At 38.2% G+C, this 21,540-nt stretch overlaps 2 protein-coding genes across 6 annotated transcripts; both read right to left on the minus strand.

Moving 5' to 3' along the window:
- Positions 1–1,314: 1,314 nt before the first annotated feature.
- Positions 1,315–14,582, minus strand: rad51ap1 (RAD51 associated protein 1). Of its 5 annotated transcripts, none has more exons than XM_073858870.1 (11): positions 4,217–4,284; positions 4,052–4,069; positions 3,730–3,773; positions 3,447–3,588; positions 3,255–3,361; positions 3,113–3,166; positions 2,970–3,038; positions 2,682–2,819; positions 2,340–2,528; positions 1,791–1,927; positions 1,315–1,695 (listed from the first exon to the last, which is right to left on the minus strand). In XM_073858870.1, the coding sequence occupies exons 2-11, from the start codon at positions 4,066–4,068 to the stop codon at positions 1,570–1,572; spliced, it is 1,023 nt and encodes a 340-aa protein (XP_073714971.1). In that variant the 5' UTR covers position 4,069; positions 4,217–4,284; the 3' UTR covers positions 1,315–1,569. The 5 variants fall into 5 exon arrangements, 4 of the variants coding, with proteins under 4 accessions (XP_073714971.1, XP_073714892.1, XP_073715009.1 ...); XM_073858791.1 differs by having other exon boundaries at positions 4,048–4,069; positions 4,217–4,244; XM_073858908.1 differs by having other exon boundaries at positions 3,730–3,767; positions 4,052–4,303.
- A 2-nt stretch (positions 14,583–14,584) lies between these two features.
- On the minus strand, positions 14,585–19,306 carry fgf6b (fibroblast growth factor 6b). Its single transcript, XM_055189912.2, has 3 exons — positions 17,794–19,306; positions 17,226–17,329; positions 14,585–15,769 (listed from the first exon to the last, which is right to left on the minus strand). The coding sequence occupies exons 1-3, from the start codon at positions 18,140–18,142 to the stop codon at positions 15,593–15,595; spliced, it is 630 nt and encodes a 209-aa protein (XP_055045887.1). The 5' UTR covers positions 18,143–19,306; the 3' UTR covers positions 14,585–15,592.
- Between the last annotated feature and the right edge of the window lie 2,234 nt (positions 19,307–21,540).

The raw sequence follows: 21,540 nt of genomic DNA on the forward strand, positions 1-21,540 counted from the left end.
GCAGGCTGAAAATAATAATTATTTTTTAAATATTTATAAGGATTTAATATTCACTTGATGTGACAACTTTTACTTGGAATAGCTATTGGAAAAGACTCACTGTTTACCGTGTATTTAGTAAAAATAACTTGATTCTTGTTGAGTAAATATCAATATTTCACACAATGTATTTAAAAACCACCAACTCACAGATTATCAATCATATAACCTGTAAATTGATATACAGTGTGCAATTATTTTAATACATCCTGTGAGTTTGGCTCCTTTTAAAGTACTAGTTCACCCAAATATGAACAATCTAACCCACTGGAGTCATTTGGATTACTTTAATGGTTGTGTGCTCTGTGCAATGTGGAGTTTTGCCATGTTAAACCCCATATGAAAAAAAACATGATGCCATTTTATTTTAAATATATAAATTATGCAAATTGTCATTTTTGGGTGAACTGATCTTTTCAGGTCTTTGGCCACTAGAGGGATACATCACCCATGTACAATCTATGGCGCTTAATGGCAGTAAATTATTTTACAGTGAAAGGCACAAGCTCTAAGCAAGTATGAGTCACATGCATATACCTTAATGAGGGATTACAGGGTTCACCTTAGTTAACTTCAAATTCAAAGACCTTTCAAGGACTTTACAGGTCCAATACCCTCAAATTCAAGGACTGAACATGGGGACACATTTCAAGTGAGAGCAAGGTTATATCGTGTTACCATTGTTACATTTCCGTTTTGAGGGAACTCACGCTGCATCACTGCGGTGACACTTTGGGGACGCCTCCAGGGGAAAGTGCGTCTCAATGTGTATCTCAAATTCAACCAATAGTGACGCTTAACGACAAAGACAGGGTGACGCAGGAGCCAGGAAGTATATCGCTTTCTGAAATATTGCCAAAGACGGTTTTACAGGGGCGCAGGAAGTATGGCAAGGGAGACGCAGCGTTGCTTTCCCTGAGACGGGAACACTACACTACAAAGGGAATAAAATTGATTTTCTTTGCATAAAAGAGATTCAAGCACTTTCAATGCCCTGTATCTATGTATGTATATTTTCAAAAACTTCCCAGGGCCTTAAATTGTTTCCCCCAGATTCACAAACTTTTAAGGATGGTCTATATTAACTAAGGATTACTTACATAAACACACTTGTAGCACTGTGTTACCTAATATTCAGATGAACAGGCAAAGTGAGATTGTATCACAGCAGAGTTAATATTTACTTTTCTTAGGGGTACTCACAGCTACCTCCATTACTGTCTATATTAAGTGACATAAAGGCAAGAAATAAAACTGCAATGATAGGACAATGTCTCCATATTGCATGATTTTAATGTTTGTCAAAAAAGTACATATTTACAATGCAATGCTGAAAGACCAAGACATTTAAAAATAGTAAAAATCACAACAAATAATTTATTAACTACTTAAAAAGTAATGAAAGGGTTTAAAAGAGGACAATTTTCAGCAAAAATGAAAATGGCTTTTTTAAAACATTTTTGCCAGAATTTTCCAGCGCAAATAATCCTCAAAAACCTTTTTTGTGTACAATGTTACTTTAAAACCTGTTCAGTGAGCAGCGGCATTCGAGTGCAGGGGTTTGATTCGGGCCAATCGGGACAGTCCTAAACGCAGGCCCTGCCCTGGAGACTTTACAGATGCATTTTGGGATGCACTGGGACTCCTGCCAACCAGACCAGGAGATAAAAAATAATGACAATAAAATAAACAAATCTTTATTATTATGCACTGATCAGAGAGTATCCCACTGCTGATGAACTTTCAGTCTTACCAGGAGGATTCCACTTTGGTAGTCTGCCCCCTGCAGGACTGGAGCAAAGTGCAGGTTTAGAAAGAGGTGGAGTTGTGGGTGTCTTCAGTACAGACACAGACGCAGCTGGACTCCGACTGATTACTGGGGTTGGGGCTGTTAAAAAAAAAGGAAGAGGGACAAGTGTTAGAGTAGTTTTGAACAGTGGTTCTCAAACTTTTTCCGCGTGCGGCCCCCCTTGTGTACGGTGCATTCCTTCGCAGCCCCCCAAAGAAAATTTATGACAAAAACTGTTCTAAAACGTAACATTTTAATTAAACAAAACATATTAAGTTATACAAAGTAGTGCTGCTGGTTAGTAGCCTTATTTTTTTTAGGTTTAATTACACAGAATTTATGATAAATGAATGTATTTTATAAAATGTCATAAAACTGGTCATAAAACCAGTGGGGGGCCGTGAGATGGTACCAGGGGCTCGCGGCCCCCGCTGGTTTTGAGGACAGTAGCTGTGTTTTTTTTACCTGACTGTAAAATCGGGCCCTGATAGTCAGTAACAATGAAAAGTACCTGAGTTTTTAACTTTTGAGGCTTTTGCTGGTGTTTTCTCTTTCTTCTCCTTTTTTGGTTTTGCAGCCTGTGTGGTCTTTTTTTCAGTTTTTTGTCCCATTTTCTTTACATTTGTCTTCTTTGTCACTGTGAACGTCTCATCCTCACTTTCTTCTTCTTCCTCAGTAAAGTTAGCATCGCTCTCAGAATCTACAACAGGGACAACATTCATTTACACAGTATACAACATCAGACTGATCTGAATCAGTAGTACTAGCACTGAAAATATATACATTAATATCGCAATGATGGTCCCAGTGCAGGTACCTGGGTCTAAATGGACCATGAAGGTGCACAGATTACCTGGTGTATTTTGTGGATCATAGTCTTCATCTTTGTCATTGTCTTTCTCCTTCAGCGGGTTTCTTTTCTGCTCTGACACTTTCCTCTTTTTAGAAACACTGGGAGGGGACGTCTTCAAATCGATGATCAAATTCAGCCCTGAAATCATGCCCTTCATTATATGTATTACCTATAGTGACATTCTGCTCTAAAATAAACTTTCCAGGCTGATTTTTTACACAATTTATTTTAAATGGTCTATATTGAAGAAATGCTGAGCCCAATATTAACATATAAAACCTGAATTACCTAAACTGTTGCCATCAACGCTACAATTGGACAGCACAGGAGGAGAATCTGGACGATGTTGATGCTCATCTATAATGTATCAACATTTGTTAAAAGAACTGATAAAGGTTCAAACAAAAACTTATGCAACTAAAATAGCTTACCAGCATTGCAGTGTGTAAGAACAGGAGGTGGAGATTCAGATCTTTCATGAGCCTCTGTAATGTTAAGGGAAAATAAACAAAGAATAAATACATTTTTTTACATTTTAAGGCATAAGAACACTACAGTGAACTACAATGAGACCTGTTTTGGTGGTACATTCTCTCTCTTCTGTTCCTGAACGATCCAGCAATGACAGTGTTAATGCTGCCTCTAAATCTCTTTCATATAATTTATCTTTCAAAGACACCCTATAAAACATTCATATTTAACAGTCAGTGGTGCTTTCTATAGTGCACATTTTTATAAAAACATTAGAAATTAGATTTTTGTGACCTCTTCCCGTGTCCTGAGCTTGTAAGATCAACAACTTCACTTGAAGATGCACTTGAATTTTTTTGGTTTCTCTCAGAATCCGGGTCTTTGCCGGCTGTTCGAGCTTTTTTGGAAGGAGGTTTTGCAGAAGCAAAATCCTCATCTGCCAGATAATGAAAATATGTTTACAGGACAATTTTAAAAGATTATACAGATCACATCTATAATGTGCAAACAATTAATAATACAGTGGTAATGTTGCATTTTGTAATATCCAGATTCCAGAAAATAAATCCGATCTTACCGTCATCATCTTGGAAGTCTGAGTAGTTAACAGATTTTCTGCTTCTGATAAGTTAAAAACATTTGGTTAACGTCTGCTTAATAGGACAATGACAGAGGTGTGGTGCAAAATTGTTTTCAGAAAAAACAAATACTGGTTAAAAAGCCTAACTGCAAAAAACAGCACTGAAACATCATGTGACAAACAGCTGTCATACAACAACAACACACAACATTGCGCATATGTGAGTGACCAACAACTTTCACTTGTATGAACGAATACTATAATGATGGGAAGGTCCTATATAACGTTACTACTGTAAACGTTTATAATACTTACTGGCCTGGGTGGTCGGTCCATTCTGTAGATCGATCAGTCAGAGGGAAAATGAAAACTCACGATACACAAACATGCACAGATAGCTAACGTTACTGCATCAACAGTTTTGCATCTACATTTTGTTATGCTGCAAAACAACAAGCAATTAGAAAGTGTGTAAATAACATACTATACATAGACATCAGAGTTTTGTTTTTTGCCGCGAGCAGCCGCACACTGATTCAACCCGCCTGAAAACAAACGAAGGAAGTATATCTGAATACACACATTTACGGTTCGTCAAAAGCGCATCTATCACATCTTCAATTTAGGAGACCGTGAGTTATCTTGATAAATATTTAGAAATTTTCCAATTACCTTAATAGTATTACAAGTTTATGAAGCTTATACTAAGACTCTGTGACCTGGATTTTTTTGTTGTTGCAAAAAGTCGAATCTGCGGATGGGATTATACCCTTATATTTTGCGCCATGGGAACCATAGGGGGCAGCGATAGGTATGTCGCGTTTGCTTTTTCAATAACATTAATATTTGATCATAAAATATAAATATTGATACTTGAAATGAATTATGAAAGTGTAATATTATTATTATTTTTAGTTCTTTTTATTTATTCCTCGCTCGTGCCAAATTTGCTCGTGCTCATTATGCAATATTTGCTCTTCTATGTATTTTTTGTGTTACTTAACGTTAGGGGGCGGTTTCCCAGACAGGGATTTGACTAGACTAAACTAAATGTAAAAGCTGTTCAAACTGCAAACAACTTGCACTGACATATCTTAAAATACATCAGTGCCCTTTTATTGCCTCAAAATGCACACAGGTAATGTTTTTAGTAAGGCATGTTTGTTAAAACTAGTTATATTTCCTAATTAAACTAAGGTCTAGTCCCGGCTTAAGCTAAGCCCTGTCCGGGAAACAACCCCTAGATGTTTTATATGTAGACTATATATGTGCAACATTTCATGATGTGTTCAGAAGGGGAGAGAAACTTAGTTCTCACACTTTTTACATTTTCCTATTTATCTCATGCCTTTAACATTTTAAATGCACACATATCTTTTAAATGTATAAAAATACCTTAACAAAAATGTTTTTCTTTTAAATCAGAGCTTTCAAATAAGCAGGTTACAATGTAACTTAAAGGTTGGCTTTGATAAGGAAACCAAAAACAGAATGTGGAAAAGTTTAGAAGTGCTGAGACCACTGCAGATTAATGTTACTGATTGATTCTGAAGGTTCACTGTTTACCTCTAATGACAGAGATTAGAAAGTCAATGCTAAACTAAACCTCCAATGAGTTTCCAGTCCAGCCACACAAAGGCCAACCACTAACACATCATACAATGTGTATTTAAACAAAATGATGAACAAAAACGTTTTCTGAAAGATGAATGAGATTAAACACATTTTTTTTAATCAATAAACATTTTTATTTATTTATTTAAATAATAGAGCATAACAAGTATATGAATTTTTCCTGCACATCTAACACTTTAAGCATCCATAAAAATATCATAAATAAAAATGTATGTCATTAAATAAATAAATACTTTTTCTGTTTGACAATTGTTATTCAAATGTGGTGTCCAGCACCAAAGACAAATTTAGGATGGCAGGTGGAAAAATAACAAACTTATATCTAAAAAAACAATATTAGATATATTTAAAGCACAGCATGAGCCAAACTCTGCTCCTATGGAGGGTTCAGTTCCAAGCATGCTCAAATACACCTGGTAGTAATTTTATGTGTTCCTGAAGTCGCCGATAACACGACTCAGGGTTGTTTATTGGGGCCATATGGCCTTTCAGGCACGTAGTTTCACACCCCTTATTTAGATGATAAATCTGAATAATTTCTTAATTCTATTGTGAAGTTATTTTCTCATGTGTAGATGTGCTATAAATAGCTGTGTTAAAAATAACCTAAACGGTAACCCAGAGCTGTTTTAGCTGTATTTTATCCAGATTCAATGGTTGACATTAGAAATCGGGATGTTCGTGTTTGGGGAGATTTAAAAAAATATTTATTTTCTAAAATTGTTGTACCACATCTTTTTGCTCTCCGAATCTGAGCAAGCAGCGACGGATGCGCGGTCACTCCAAGGCGCGTGTGCGCCTTTATCCGACAATTCCTGAGATTCGAGGACTGCTGGGGTGCGTGTCGTGAAGAATCTCCCAAGGGTCATCGTCTGAAGGGGAAACAAGAGTTTCTTTAGAGATGTTGCGACCTTCCGATGGCTCAAAGTCAAGGTCTCCATCGTCCTCCTGGGCCGCTCTGGAGTCAGACGTCTCGCCGCGCCGGAGCGCATTCAGCGGGTCGGATGGATTCACCTGCCGGTTTCTCCTCTCCCTGTGCTGCAGACGCTCCAGTGGAATGGTGTTTTTCTCTGAGAGAAACAAGGACGACTGGTGGAGATTTTGTCCTGCTGTATATACCTGCTTTATCCCATCCAGGTTGAGCAGTATGTTGTGCTTGGTGGAATAGTAAACGTCTCGATTGTTTTCCAAAAGTTTGTGGTGAAAAAGACAGTCGTCCTTATTGCAAATCGTCTGGGAAAAAAAGGAGAAATGATTTAAAGTAAGACATAATATTACAATGTCCATTTTACACAGTAGCCTATAACTAATGTGTTATTTATTTTGTTAATGAAACATGACTATGTAGACAATAAAATGTCTTACCCCGAGTGCCTTCTTGAAAAAAAGGTTTCGTGTAAAATAAATACTTACAGATGTGAAAAGAGTCCCTCCTGCGTCCATGCACAAAAACCGGTTACTTTTAACTCCAAATATTGCCAGACGGTCTCTGCTCTCTGCTTTTAATACAACAACACCTGTTGAATAAACAAATAAGTAATGACCAATTTGTTTATAGCTCATTTTGGTAGAGCATTGCGCGGTAGCAATTTTTGTAATACACATGAGACAATGAATGCACAGTATGTCGCTTTGGATAAAATCTGCCAAATGCATATATGTAATAGGCAAGGCAAGTTTATTTGTATAGCACATTTCATACACGGAGGTAATTCAAAGTGCTGTACATAGAAATAAAAAAAAAAAACAATCTAAGAGACAAAAAACAGTATAAATACGAGACATTTAATATCACAATAAAAAATACAATGTAAATGTAATCATGATTTGATAAACTGAGATATTTTAAGAAATATAGGTCAGACTTTTGGGTTTTCCAATGTATTTACTCTTTTTACTCTCACTTTTATCATCTTATAATATGATGCTCTTTATCATCTTGTACTCACTGTAGGAACCCCGGTGCGTGGTTTTGCGCACATTTCCGTTCGGGCTGATCTCCATGTAGAAATTGTTCAAATCAGAAGTTGTCTGAAAGTGAATGAATCTCCTCGGGTTCCCCCAGCTGGAGCCTAGCAGAGGAGAAGAATTGGGAGCAGCATCCGAATCTCTGAACCCCTGGAGAGCTGTGAGCCACAGAGCCAGGATGGAGGAGTGCAGCATCGGCAGGTTAGAAAGTGCGCAACGCATCTTCACAGTGTCCAAAGTCACGATACGTAAACTCAATCTGGCAAACTGAAGAAGTTGTGATGCGTAAAAGTTTGTAAGTGCGCCTTTTAAACTCATCCTGTGCCACTCCTCGCTTCCATTCTTTACGCAACACTCGTCCCCTGCGCCAGAGGATGTGAGGGGGCGGCTACAACTTGTCCACCTGTTTATCATGATGGTAATTGACCAGTAAACCCATAATGTATTTATATCTTTGTCAGTTTTGAACAAATTGTGACTTTCTATTTGTTTAGTCTCTTATTATTCCCAAAACTAAACCAGAGTTAATAGAAGCCATCTCTCGGTTAATTAGGCTATTGCACGCTTATTTAAAGGAGATTTAAAAATATATATTTATTTACTAGAAATTCCTAAATCAGTTCTCTCTACCATCAATGGCATACTGTCGCCCCCAACTGAGCAGATTATAAGATTTTATTTCAACGTCTTCATTTTGTCCAGTAGAGGGAGCTTGTGCCCTATTTATTTTGTTGTGTATGCTGTGTTGTGGAGATAACAAATAAGCCCTTATATCAACATTTAAATACTTAGTGTAATTTAAATGTAATTGTGTAATGAAACTAAATGATTGAATCCATATGTGAAATTATTGCAGTATTGTAAACTGGGTTATTTTTAGTAATTCGGTTATTCTGTGTTGTGAACTTTCTGTAAATATTTCTAATGTGAAATTACTTCAGGGCAGAACTAAATTTAAAACAAACCTTAATTTTCTAAATTCCTCTTTAAAAAAGTTCAGCATTTTTTAGATTCTAGAATGTTTATGGGTCATCCAAAAAGGTGGAAATGCTTGTCCCTTGCTTTTGCAGACCCCTTAATCATTTAATTTGACCCAATAATCCCATAATGATATATATTTAATGAATATAGACTGTCCTTAAAATTATGAGAGAGTTTATTTATTTAATTTTCTTTTTTTTCCTTTTTTAAACTTTTTTTTTAAATGTCTGGTCCTGAAAATTGCTCTGTCTCTTTGATCATACATGGAAGTTGAACTGTAAACTTATTATTTAAAAACATGTTTTTATAAAACAAATCTAATTAACATTTACCTTTAACTCTGTATGAATTTACTACAACACTGAAATGGTAAAAATACACTATTAATATGAATAATATTAAATAAATATTTGTCCCCCTAATTTATGTCATTGGTGTTACCCTACCCAAAGCACTTTTATTTTGAAACAATGCATCAGCTCTTTAAAGTTTTTCATGGGTCAAGAGGTCAGTGAAAGAAGTGCAGTGGAGGAAGGCAAAAGGTTTGTGAGATGTCTTACCTTATTTGTCTAAAATATCATGATATATCTAAGAATTTTGAGATAAGATTTTTTTGGATGTCATTAGTGTTACTCTTTTTTATAACTGGGAGTGTTAAGATCTTTACATAAAAATACATTATACTGAATAAGTATGTGATTGTTACATCTCTGATGAAATAGCACATGGCTAATGGCAGCCATTTTGTTAAAAAAGTAGGTTTTTTTTCTGTAAATTGTCATTGGTGTTACCATCATTGGTGTTACTGTCATTAGTGTTACTTCTCTAATGAGTACTTCATAAGCACTATTCCTTTAACTGACCAACATAAAAGCATAAAAACAAAACAAGATGGAACATTTTATGAAAGTTTGTAAGTTTTATCATATTCATTATCTATTATTATATTCTAATTTTGTCATTGGTGTTACATTGTGTCATTGATGTTTAACCAAGTTTTGGTGTTATGAATGTATTTTCTTGTACTTTGTAGTAATATTTTGTTGTTAATATGGGATGTAAATCATTGTTGATAATTCAGTCTTTGCATCAAAGCCTTTTTGGTTGAATATTTTTGTTTTTGTTGGTTTTAAAGAAAAAAGTCAAACTGAGAATCAAATAATTTCATACAATGCTGGGTAAAGATGAAGAATTTAATGAAACAAATATTAATAATCAATTATATTTCTTGCTGTTATCATTCCTCTACTCAACCTTTAACTAAATACACAAGCTGTTATGAGAAAAAATATTTAGTATCAACATTAATGTTGTTTAAATCACAGGTAACACCAATGACAAATAAATGGATTCTTTATTAAAATGTATTAAAAAGTTAAAAATAGATTAAGCTCCCCATTTTGCGGATTCATAGATTTGACAAGTTAATTAATGCTTTTAAAGAAGTTTTGGGTATGTTGAAAGAAGTTCATTTAAGCCAATTTCCATCACCCGAATTCCACCTTTTCTGTAGAATGACCATTATATAACCTTATGACTGTACCAACACTTGTCTACCAAAGCAAATGGAAAGTTTCAATAATCATTTTTAAACTAATTGTTTACTTAAACAGACATGACATGAAAAAGGTTTATGAATTAATTGCAAGTAGTTTATTGTACTTGTATTTTGTATAAATGATACTGTATGATGAGTGGCATCCTGAATTATTTCTAGAAACATTCTAGAATCAGTTCTGGGCACACGGTGACTCCAAACACAAACATCCCTCACTGTACTTGCATAACTTTTAGCATAATGAAAAATGTAAAACAAATACACACATGTAAAATCAAAGAAAAAACAAAAAGTTTAATTAACATCAGAAACATGATTCAATTGCTGTGCACAGCACATACGTAGAAAAGTAAAAGAAAAATATTTTTCCCCAAAATATCTGTTTCCATACACAAGCACAGCGTTTGTTTTCAGAAACAAATGATCATGGCCTGTTTCCTACTGTCAGAAGATTTTTGCAAAAACGAATAAATAAGGCAGAGCGTGAGTGATGTTCATAAAAAGGAGTGGACAAGACCAAAAAAATATTCATCTCAGTGCAGAACATTCAAACAAACAAATATATACACACTCAAAAATCTGGGTTGCACAAACATGACTGATGTTCTGCTGATAATGAAAACGTTTTAATGAATTTTCTTTAAGAAAGTATTTAGCTTATGAGTGTAAATGAAATTATACAAACACATTTATGTAGTTGTTTATACAATAGATAAATAATTGTTCGGTGTGCTCTGTGGTGTAAATGCCATTTTCTTCAGTTCTGTTCACCTTTAAACTTTGTAGTGTGCTATTGGAAAAGAACTAAAAATAAATAGACCAGAAGTAAAATCCAGAAGTCACACTAAATGATTAATGACCCCCCTACAGGCACAGAGGTCTTCCCTTTAACTGCAATAGGTTCAGACACACCCCTTTAAAACAAAGCCATTCAAAAACAAAGACTGCAAAGCCAAGACCTGGCATCCCATTCCCAATGTCCAGTGCTGTAATAATTCTCGAACCCTCCCTGCACAAGTGCGGGGTCATTTATGCTGGTCATTTAATGAGCACATACGTTTTTCTCATGAGCTTGAGGGTCCAGCGTCTACCAGGAAACGGGTGTCTATATTCTATGCCCAATAAACATTTTTACAGCTGTTGCTATAAATCCAAGCGACGTACATCAGCAGTTGAGGTGGCTCATATTCCCAAATGTTCGCGCACATCACTCATTCTTCACAGACTGTGATCGCTATCGCAATCTGGAGACAAAGTAAATAAATGGCGTATGTGACTTCCTCCTATCATCCATTCTTCGCGATCATTACTGCTCAGGATTTGATAACAAATTACAGATCGATCATGCAATAGACTTGTTTACCACACCCATATCTCATTTATTCTTAGATTTAATGATGCGTTTCACTGATCTCATTAAAGCCAGGATTAAAGTTAAAATGTTTGGCACTTTGGCATTTTTGCATGCTTGGCATCAGGGTGATTATTGATAAGAAATTTGCCGATGTTAAAGCAATGACTGAATGCCTTTGAGACCACAAAACAAGCAGCTCAGCACGGGCGAGGAAGTTTTAGCCTTTCTTTCACCCTAAAGTATTGCGTCAGTCCTGCAGTGGTCCCGTCTGACAAATTCACTGCGCTAGTAGAAGGAGGCAACCGCACAAAACTTTCCTTTTGGTAGCAAACAGTAGCAAACAAGTGCGAATACCCTGATGAGACAGCTACTGTTTTTTGTTTGTTTGTCGAAGTCTTGTGCATGTCTATGACCTTGGACCAAAGTCGGATGGGAAACCGGAAAGATTCCCAGCACTATACTGGAATCTCAAGGCTCCTGTGCGCTGTGGTTTTTACGGGACTATCTGTATGTGAGGGAGATGTCAACAGCATGGCCTCTGCTCCTCAGGTATTCAACCCCCCAGGAGCCACATATACTTCAAACGGATTGAACAAACAACAAGCAAGCTGTGGTAACTCATAAGTCTTTCTAAAATAGCATCATTCCTTTCTAGTTCTCTTAAAAAAATCTCTCTCATTTGGCAAACATTTGGTGACAGGCGAAAGGACTAACGAACAAAGACCGACCGAAATCATAAAAAATCTGTGACAGTCCTTTAGTTTGGATGCCACACAGCATCTGCCCTGTAATTACATTTGCATAGAGCACCAGCAGAGCTGACTTCCACTGCAGTGTCTCTGCAGCAACAGGGCACAGAAACACACGCCAGGCTCCACTGCCCCCTCTACCAGGATTGATTCACACACAGACACACACACACACCAGAAATAAATAAATATATACTGCACGTATTCCCTTGAATCAGATAGCGTACCATCATTGATGGCAGAGTGCAATCTGAAACACATTTAACGACTAGCGACAAAGCTCTGTATTCAGTGCACAGACAGTATTTACAGGATTTTCATTGGTTTCCCCATTCACAGCAATGCTTAAAGCTTATTTTTCAAGTGCTCCTCTTGTTCAGGCAAACTTGTGATAAGCGATAATATTTTAACGAGTTTGTGGGCAGAATCATTTTCAGTGTGCGCTTGCATCAGCTGCCCTGCAGTTTTTTCCATCACTTTTTCGGTTTTCTTTACAAAAAATGTGTCAAACTTAAGAAAGTCTAGTCCACAAATAAAACACACAGCCCCAAAGCTCATACAGGGTGAAGGAGGTGTAATCGCCACTAGAAAAAATACTGTTTCACCTCCAGCCACTTCCAAACTACACATGACATCGCAATTTTTGGTTGCGGCTCACTCTGTGAGTCACTCTGTAGTCTCAGATGAGCTCACACGCCGTCGTTCTCTAATTTGAGAAAAGTAAAATAAAGCAGAGATGCACACCCCCTCCCCGCCCCTCTCCAGGGCCCTTGTGGGAGAGTCCCCGCGGGGCCCCGGCTAACATATCAGCCCTATTTCTGACGCCCTGGGGCGTTCAGAGCATGCATGTTAAAGGGGCGGCTTGTGGGAATGCCAAGGCACCTCAGCGCAACATGCAGCAAGAGAGATCTGCTTTCCTTTAAGTGCTCACACAACCCCACATCATGAAAAACAGAATTAAATATCTGCTCAAAATAAAAATAACAACACATAATGCTCGTGTCTCAGCTGAGAAATCAAAACAAAGAATCATCTCGATGTAACTTCTTGCACTCTTTCCATTCAGGTGCTTAAAATTTTGTAAACCCTACACAACTGTCTGTATTTTTGCTTTACTATGACCTTAAACATCATCATATTCCTACAAGTAGAACTTAATTAAACAAATGTTTGAAAAATATTAAACTTGGTTATTTATTTACTGAGAAAAATTATCCATATGAAAGAGCAGCTGACTTTGTCCAGTAACATCAATTCAAATTCTTTCACAATATTTCCATTAGATTAAGGTCATGACAGACAGGTAGCGCTGTTATTTGGAGACGATTGGCTTTTTACCTGCAACCATAGATATGTATAAAGGCTAGATGTGTTACGGCGGAGTCTCTAACGTCATCACCTGGCGGCCATCTTACCACAGGCAGCTCGCTCACTCGTAGCATTGAGTTTTAATGGTGCAGGTACTTTTAAATGACCATAACTTGCTCAATTTTCTACCAATTTTCAAACGGTTTGGTTTCTTACAAATGTTATTAACGTGCAGGGCTCCAAACTAACTTTTTTCACTAGGAGCACAGTGGCCCTCAACTGAAAATTTTAGGGGCGCAACCAGAAAATTTAGGGGCACACATTGTAAATCAACATGCTAACCAAATATTCACATTTCTACTAATTTCCACTGTATTACAAATAAATACTTTAATGATAGATGCAGAAAGTACAATGTGCTGTTTCAAATTCATTGTCACATCACAAAAAAAGGTCAAATTTACTGGTCGCACTTGTGCGACTGGATGTAAAATTCAGTGGCACACTCTGAAATTTTGGTGGCAAAATGCCCCCATTTGGTGGCAGTCTGGAGCCCTGACGTGGCTATAATTCTGGATGCTTTAACATGTTTCATGAAATTGAAAAAAGCTGCCTGTGGTAAGATGGCCGCCAAATGTGGATGTTCCACTCAATTGGCCAGCAGCGCCGGCGAGACATCTAACCTTTATACATATCTATGCCTGCAACAACATTGTTTTTCAGTGTTCTGGTGGGGGACTTATTAACATTACCATTAGCTGATGTAAGAGAGACCTTAAGTTTTACCCTGGCTTCCTTTGTGACCTCGCAGACTACTATGCGTCCTGTTCTTTGAGAGATTTTTGTTGGTTGACCACTCCTGGGTAAGGAAATAATGGTCTGAAATCTCCTCCATTTGTACACAGACTGTCTGGTTGGTGGAGTCCAAACTTTCTTGAGCATCATCAACTCATATGAAGATCAGACCTTGACAGATCTCTGTGCTTTAAATAAAACAGGGCGCTTACACCTGATCTTACATCTTAAAACTAAGAGTTTATCCTAGAGGTTCCCAAACTTATGCCACTCACAGAAAACTGGATCGTTTTTCTCAGTAAATAAATAAAAAATGACCAAGTATATTATTTTTGTATCATTGCTACCTAGGATCTCTTTCTCTAAAGGGGGTCTCACACTCAGCGCTGCGCCGTTCTAAAAAAATCGAACACATTGTTTTCTATGAGTATACGCACACCGGCGCCGACAGGTGGCACCTGTCCGCGGCGCCCAGCTTTGACTCAGGAAGTTGCCACTCACAGAGCGCAACTCACATAGTTTAACATTAAATAACATAATATTTGTCCCAAATCATTAACGATTAACATTGGCTGCTAACGTATATTTTGCATTTTAAAGTATACGCTATCTGACTAAGCTCGCGCTATTTAATATGCACTTCCGGTTTACGATACCTCCGAGTTGTCCTAGACGCGACTCGACGCGGCGCTGAGCTGCGCATCTGGTGTGCGACCCCCTTTAGCATTTGTATATACCCTATTTGTTGATTCTAAGCCTATGTTTACACTGTCAGTTTAAATACAATTTTGGTGTATATCCAACTGTCCACGCTGTGTATCACAACTATTCAGATCCAATTTGTGTGTCTTGTAACACTTTTTTATTTTCCGGAATAGCTTCATTGGTTTCTATAGCAATGACGTTGGGTGGAGGTGTTTAAAATGCTTGAGTTCATGCAGCGCTGTGCAGACTGATTGGTGTGTGACAAAAAAATAAACAATATCGTGCTTACGTTTTACGTGGTGTGAGAATGTGAAATAGGTTTTCCAAATCTATGCAGAGTGTAAATTTGTTTTGTTTGTTTTTGCCATTCCATGTGCTAGATATGATCGGATATGTTGAAAAATCAGATTTGGACTGACAGTGTGAACAAGGTCTAAAGGTTTACAAAATTCCAAGTGCCACTGTAGCTCTTTGAGGTAATAAAAATGTAATTACACGGTTAATAAGCCAAGGAGGTCTTCATCATCCGCCCAAAGTTTGTTCCATTCTTGGCAAGCACCGGACTAGAGACAGGAAGGCTGAGGAACCTCCACATTCGTAATCGAAAATGTGGAAATAAAAGACGGAAGCAGCGATGAATAGCGTACTCAAGGGTTTCTAATAAAAAGCTGACCTATTCAAATATACATATAAAAAAAGAATGAGTACTATTATGGTGATATTCTTGCAGTTCCTTGTATTGTCATGGGACAGTCGTCAGATCTCTCAAGAGACCAGTGCAAAGGAAGAATTATTGCGAGAGTCAGCTCATATTCGAGGGAGAAAGTGAGTGACAGTCATAGCAGTGGTGGCTCTGTTGCCTCGCTTCACTCGACCGTGCTTGCTGAGAGCGATGTAGAATCCCTTGTAAACGGCGGACTCGTATGCATTGTAGTTATTTGGCAGCAGAGTCTCTTTGAACTTGCACTCGTCTTTAAAGACAGGCTGAAAAAGAAAAGAAGAGGTGTTAAGATCATTAGAAACCTAAAAAAGTATAGTCATAGCAGATGCACAATTAATAATACAAGTGCTTTTTGTATTAGTGCTATAAAAACATTAAATAAATGCATGAACTACAACACAAATGGTGCATATTAACTGCTATAATCTGCTCATGTTAAAGCACTAAAAAGTGCAAATAAACACTTTTCGTCCAATTAAGAGGTTTCATAAACAGGCAACATAATGGGCAAATTTAGAAATAGGTCTGTCCAACTTAATTTAAATAGAAAACCATTCATTAAACAGACATATTTAATCTCCGGGCTAAATAGGTAATACAATTTTTTTTATTTGATCATTTGACTTTCATCACTTTCTAGACCTATTTTCCTAGATGCAGAACTTGCTGCAGTTTTGAATTAAGCCATTATCCGCCCATCGTCCCCAAGGAACAAGTGTTGCATTGCGTTTTACACACCTATATTGAAACTTCTGCCAAGACTGCTGTATCTAAGTTAACAAATTACCTTTAAAACTCAGTTAACGCTTTACATCAGTCTCCATGTCACATATATTTAGTAGTAAAATGTTTATTATGGGTGTTATTTTAAAGTATTTGTTACACAAATATGCATATATGTGTGGGTGTGCACTGATGTTTGTTACTGTAATTAATAACTAATAATTATGCTCAAAACAGCAAGCAGCTCCAATATCATTTCAAATTAAGCGCACTTGGTATTTTTCCCTACATTCCCAAAAGAAAGGTACAGAAAATGTAATTGGGGTGGTACCCTTTCAAAAAGTACACTTTTGGCACATATTTGTACCTCATAGATACACCTCATTTTTTGACAGTATACTTGTGAACATTAATTGCTATTTAACATTGTAATATATGAACAGAATAAATTGGGCATGTTACGTTTGTCTACATTACAGACGTGACCATGATGGGCCTTTATATTATCGTACGTGTAACGGCCCCATGATAAAAAAAAACTACCACTTATGACGCTGACCTCGGCTATTTAAACAGAACAATGCGTTTGTTAATAGGTTTTATGCGAGTCATTAGAATAAGGCATATGGTCTTTGGCACCGTGCCTGGATTTAATGTACCCTGTAATAGGCTAAAATGTAATAATTTGCATTGCAGCTGTGGCAAACGTCTCGGTTCAACAAAGCAGACTATTTTATATTTATACTCATAGATAATTGAATGCAGCACACAGCCATGCACTCCTATACCATTGTAACCCTATTATTAGTCGCGCCACCGCCATACGTGCCAAATGCACAGATCATCAATTACTTTAAAGTGAATGAAGGACTATGTTGAGAAACATCACCTGTTTACACTCAGTGTTCAATTTCTTTATGGATGCAAATGTTTGGTCATCGCGCGGACTCGCGGAGAGGCAAGAATGAAAGAAAAGAGTTGCGCAAATGCACTTACCGTTCCGTACATCCTTCCTCTGCTATTCATTGCGACAAACAACTCGCTTTTCACACCATACAGGCTAACCACTCCTCTGGACACGGTGGAAATCTCTATTAGACCTGATCAAACAAAACAACTATGTTACACAGAATAAAGCGGCTCCGGATGACGCTGCTCCTCCAAAACAACAAGGCATGCTGTGGGTGGAACCCCTGCAGGTGTCAATTGTGGATGCGCACGTAGTGTAGCCTTTCCCTTTAACAAGATTATTTCTCGTGCGCATCATCAGCCAAATGATAATCATCATCCCTCACTTTCAGGCGTGCATGTTATAACGCTTTTGGGCCGCAGAAGGAGCCGGTGTAAAAATAAGCTGGCGTCTATATCTGTCCCAGCATTCATGTCATGTTTAAGCCCGGGACAGATATTTAGCACTAAGGGATACTATGTTTTTAATAGATTTGTCTTTGCTTCAAAAGACACCTGACTCGGCAAGCACACACACACACATACAGAATAAAAGCTCACTGCAATGGAGCTGTCCGCTATAGAGTCATATTATGATTGCATTACATGAACTCACTGTACTGGTTCTCATTATGTACACCGTTTATCTTGCCGTCTGGGAGGACCTGAAGGTGAAACCCGATGCCTACATTGCAGTACAACCTCCGCACTCTTTTGATGCCCAGCAAATAGTCGTTCTCCCAGTTTTGCTCTGGTTTCTCTCCAGAGATTCCCAGCACGGAGCGGGAGAAGAGGGTCTCCCATCGCTTCTCCAGTAAAGTTGTACTATTAGTCCTACTTGGAAGCGGACTGGAGGACGCAGTCCCAACTAGGAGCAATCCCAAGAGCAGAATAGCAGTCCTTGGCCAGTGTTGCGCGTTGGCCTCGCAGGACATACTGATGAGGGACCTTTGCGCAATGGCCATCCGGTTTACCTTCGGGGCACGTGGTCAAAATTAATGGCACTAAAAATACCACTCTTCTAGTTTTTCTTCCTTCGGCATGGTGGTGCAAGCTTATTTTAGCGAGGCAGGTCAGGACTTCGGGCATGCGACGGTGGCCCGAGAAGAGAGCGGCAGAGGAGCGTGGAGAGAGCGCGACACAACTTGGGGTGGCGGTTAATGTGGTGATGACCATGTTGTGCAGCTCCAAAGCCCCGGGTCGTGGAGAATGCCACTCATCAAAATCCCTATCTCACCTCAACAGACACCTTCATCCTTACATGACATCATATCAGGGGAGGGGGGAGAAGAGAAGAGCGAGAGAGAGAAAGAGAGAGAGTGAGTGAGTGAGAGAGATAGAGAGAGAGCGCGCGGCAACTGCCCCGTACTGCATACGCTGCTCGTCTGATGATGGGACGCTGCTGTCACTCCACATGTGAAATGGGGGTCGCATGCTGAGCCTTATTGGACGCCTTGCGCTCGATCATGGGATGCGATGGGTACTATAGCAGCGCCCAAATCGGGACGGTGGTCATATGTCTGACAGCCCTGCTTCCTTATTTAGCAGGATGGTGTAAAAACAGTCCAGTTGTCACCGGAGAGCAATGGCACCCCTTTCTGCCACCTCGCAAGCTGTTTGTGTTGAAAGTTTACGCAACGACCTGATTCCAGAATATTGCGCTCCTTCGTTGCGCGCCGATCATAACCTTCTTCGTGATTCCATTGGAGATATGTTCCCATCTTCCGGGAGGCTGCCTCTCTTGATGTCACGGCGATGATGCTGGGAAAACGCACCTTCTCGAGAATGCTCGGACCGCGCGTAATTCCTGCGCGTCAACAGATGCTGCGCCTCGTTTACGCGCTTCCTCAGGTGCGCAGAGAGTACAGTTAAGCAGAATTGGGGTAAAGCTTGGGGAGGCGCTGTTGTTGGCTGTAAATGAGCCAATCATATTATTTTGGAAGCTTGAGGAGGGTTAAATCAGAATAAGCAACATATTACATAAATGATTCCATCACTCAATTACAAATACATTTTAATGACAGGCTCCAAAAATCCAAGAAATAAAGACTGTATTAAATACTTAATTCATTAGGATTTAATGATTCAAATAGTTTAGAATCCCATGCTGTACGTTGCCCACCAGGAAAAAGAAAGGTGCATGATAAAGTTATAAAAAAAAAGGCTTTGATCTATTACAATACATTTACCAATGAAGCACAGACATATTGATTGATAGCTGTCAGTCAGTAGAGCAGGCTGATCTAAGGAAATGCATAGCTTGGCAGTAAAATTAAGCCATGAACATTTGTAGCTGAGTAGGTAGCAATTATGTTCTGCATTCAGGCACAAGCTGTCTTAAAAATGCCCACACACCTTACAAAACAGAGTCTAATTAGCAAAGCGATCTTAAATCAATAGCTAAAGGCCAGACCTGTTCTGACCCTGTCGAAAGCCTTCAGGTGCAGGTCTGATATCAGCACCTGCACGATCAGCCCACCATCAGTGATGTCAACAGGAAATTACTGAGCATGGCACAAACCTTTATGTCAATAAGGTTTGCATTGAAGTTTTGTAGCGATGTATTAAAAATAATCTGACTATACATCACATTGAACTTGATGTGTCAAACCGTTACAATAGACCCGCAGTGGCACAATTCACATTGCTTCCGCACATCTGTGCAATTAACAGAGCAAAACCAGATCAAAGCACAAACGTGTGCAAGATTTAGCATTCAGCTGTCACTACCTCTCAAGTTCAGACAGATAATGGCACACCCAACATCTGCTGCACATCATTTCAGCTTACCTCCCATCAGATTCAAAAGCCTGTGACTCATTCGATGAGAAAAAGTCTTGAAGAATAAATTACTCCATTAGAGTAAAAAGTATTTGTTTAGAGTAAATGAGTCTAGAGTACTTTAGCAGCATCTTATAAAGCAAACAAATGGACTGAAGAGGCAGAAACGTGTCAGTAATGTGTATTAATAAGTATAAAAAACGTTGATGTTTAAAATGACCAGCATCTTTAAATAAACTAGTTAGTCCTGTAATTATATTAACTGTTTCTTGGTGTCCTTAGTATGGATACACAATATAATTGTTATGAATTACACAGTCATTCCATGGGGCTTTGTACAAGGCGGGGATGTAACAGACCACGTAACTAGATCAGCTGTGGTTTCAAACCCTTTCAATTAGATTTTTATTAACGTGGGTTTAAATGGTATAGACACAACAGCTGAGGAGAGCCACTGAAATCCAGGGCAGAATTACTCACACATGACATCAGGAGCATCAGTGGACATTTAGCATTCAACACACTGCACAAACGACATTCAGTACGATCAAGCAGCTGTGCTTTGGTACCATACTGATAAAAGCATTTACTCTATTTTAACTTACTAAAGAGTCTATTTGAGAATAAAGCTGCCGTTTGGGATGTTTAAGTGTCAGGTGCAGTGACAAAGATGGATATGCATATGGGTCCGTAGTGGTGCTGACACAGCTGATCAATAATTCAACATGGAAAAGTGGCACCACAGCCTTTTTTATTTTTCCTAAAAAGCACAAAGAAGTCACTCCCTGTCCACATAGGGCTGTAAATTATTGATTGTAATAAAATGGTCAAAAGATTCTCCAAGATGCCTTTCATTCCTTCTTTGAAAAAAAAGGAGATTGCATATTATTTTGTATTAAGCACTGCCCTAAGCTCTGACAAAGCAGATATTTGCTAAAAAATGCTGCTTTATTTTCAACCCAGCATTGAGTCAATGGGAATGAACCCGGTCCGTTGGCTTGTAATTTGCTAGTTTGTTTTATCCTGCTGGGTCAAATATACACATTGTCGGGGTTAAATGAACCCAGTGGCTGCGTTTGTTCCTTTTTGACCCAAAACTGGGTTAAAAATAACCCAGCATTTTTTTAGAACGTAACTATATGCAATGTATTATTTTTATCTTAAAGGGGACATTTCACAAGTCGTTTTTAAGATGTAAAATAAATCGTTTGTGTCCCCAGAGTACATATGTGACGTTTTAGCTCAAAATACCTCACAGATAATTTATTATAGCATGTTAAAATTGCCACTTTGTTGGTGTGAGCAAAAATGTGCCAGTTTTGGGTGTGTCCTTTTAAATGCAAATGAGCTGATCTCTGCACTAAATGGCAGTCCCTTGGTTGGATAGTGCAGATTAAGGGGTGGTAATATCCTCTTCTGACATCACAAGGGGAGCCAAATTTCAATTACCTATTTTTGCATGCTTGCAGAGAATGGTTTACCAAAACTAAGTAACTGGGTTGATCTTAATCACATTTTCTAGGTTGATAGAAGCACTGGGGACCCAATTATTGCACTTAAACATGGAAAAGTCAGATTTTCA

The sequence above is a fragment of the Misgurnus anguillicaudatus genome, chromosome 1, assembly GCF_027580225.2.
Source record: "Misgurnus anguillicaudatus chromosome 1, ASM2758022v2, whole genome shotgun sequence".
NCBI lineage: Eukaryota > Metazoa > Chordata > Actinopteri > Cypriniformes > Cobitidae > Misgurnus > Misgurnus anguillicaudatus.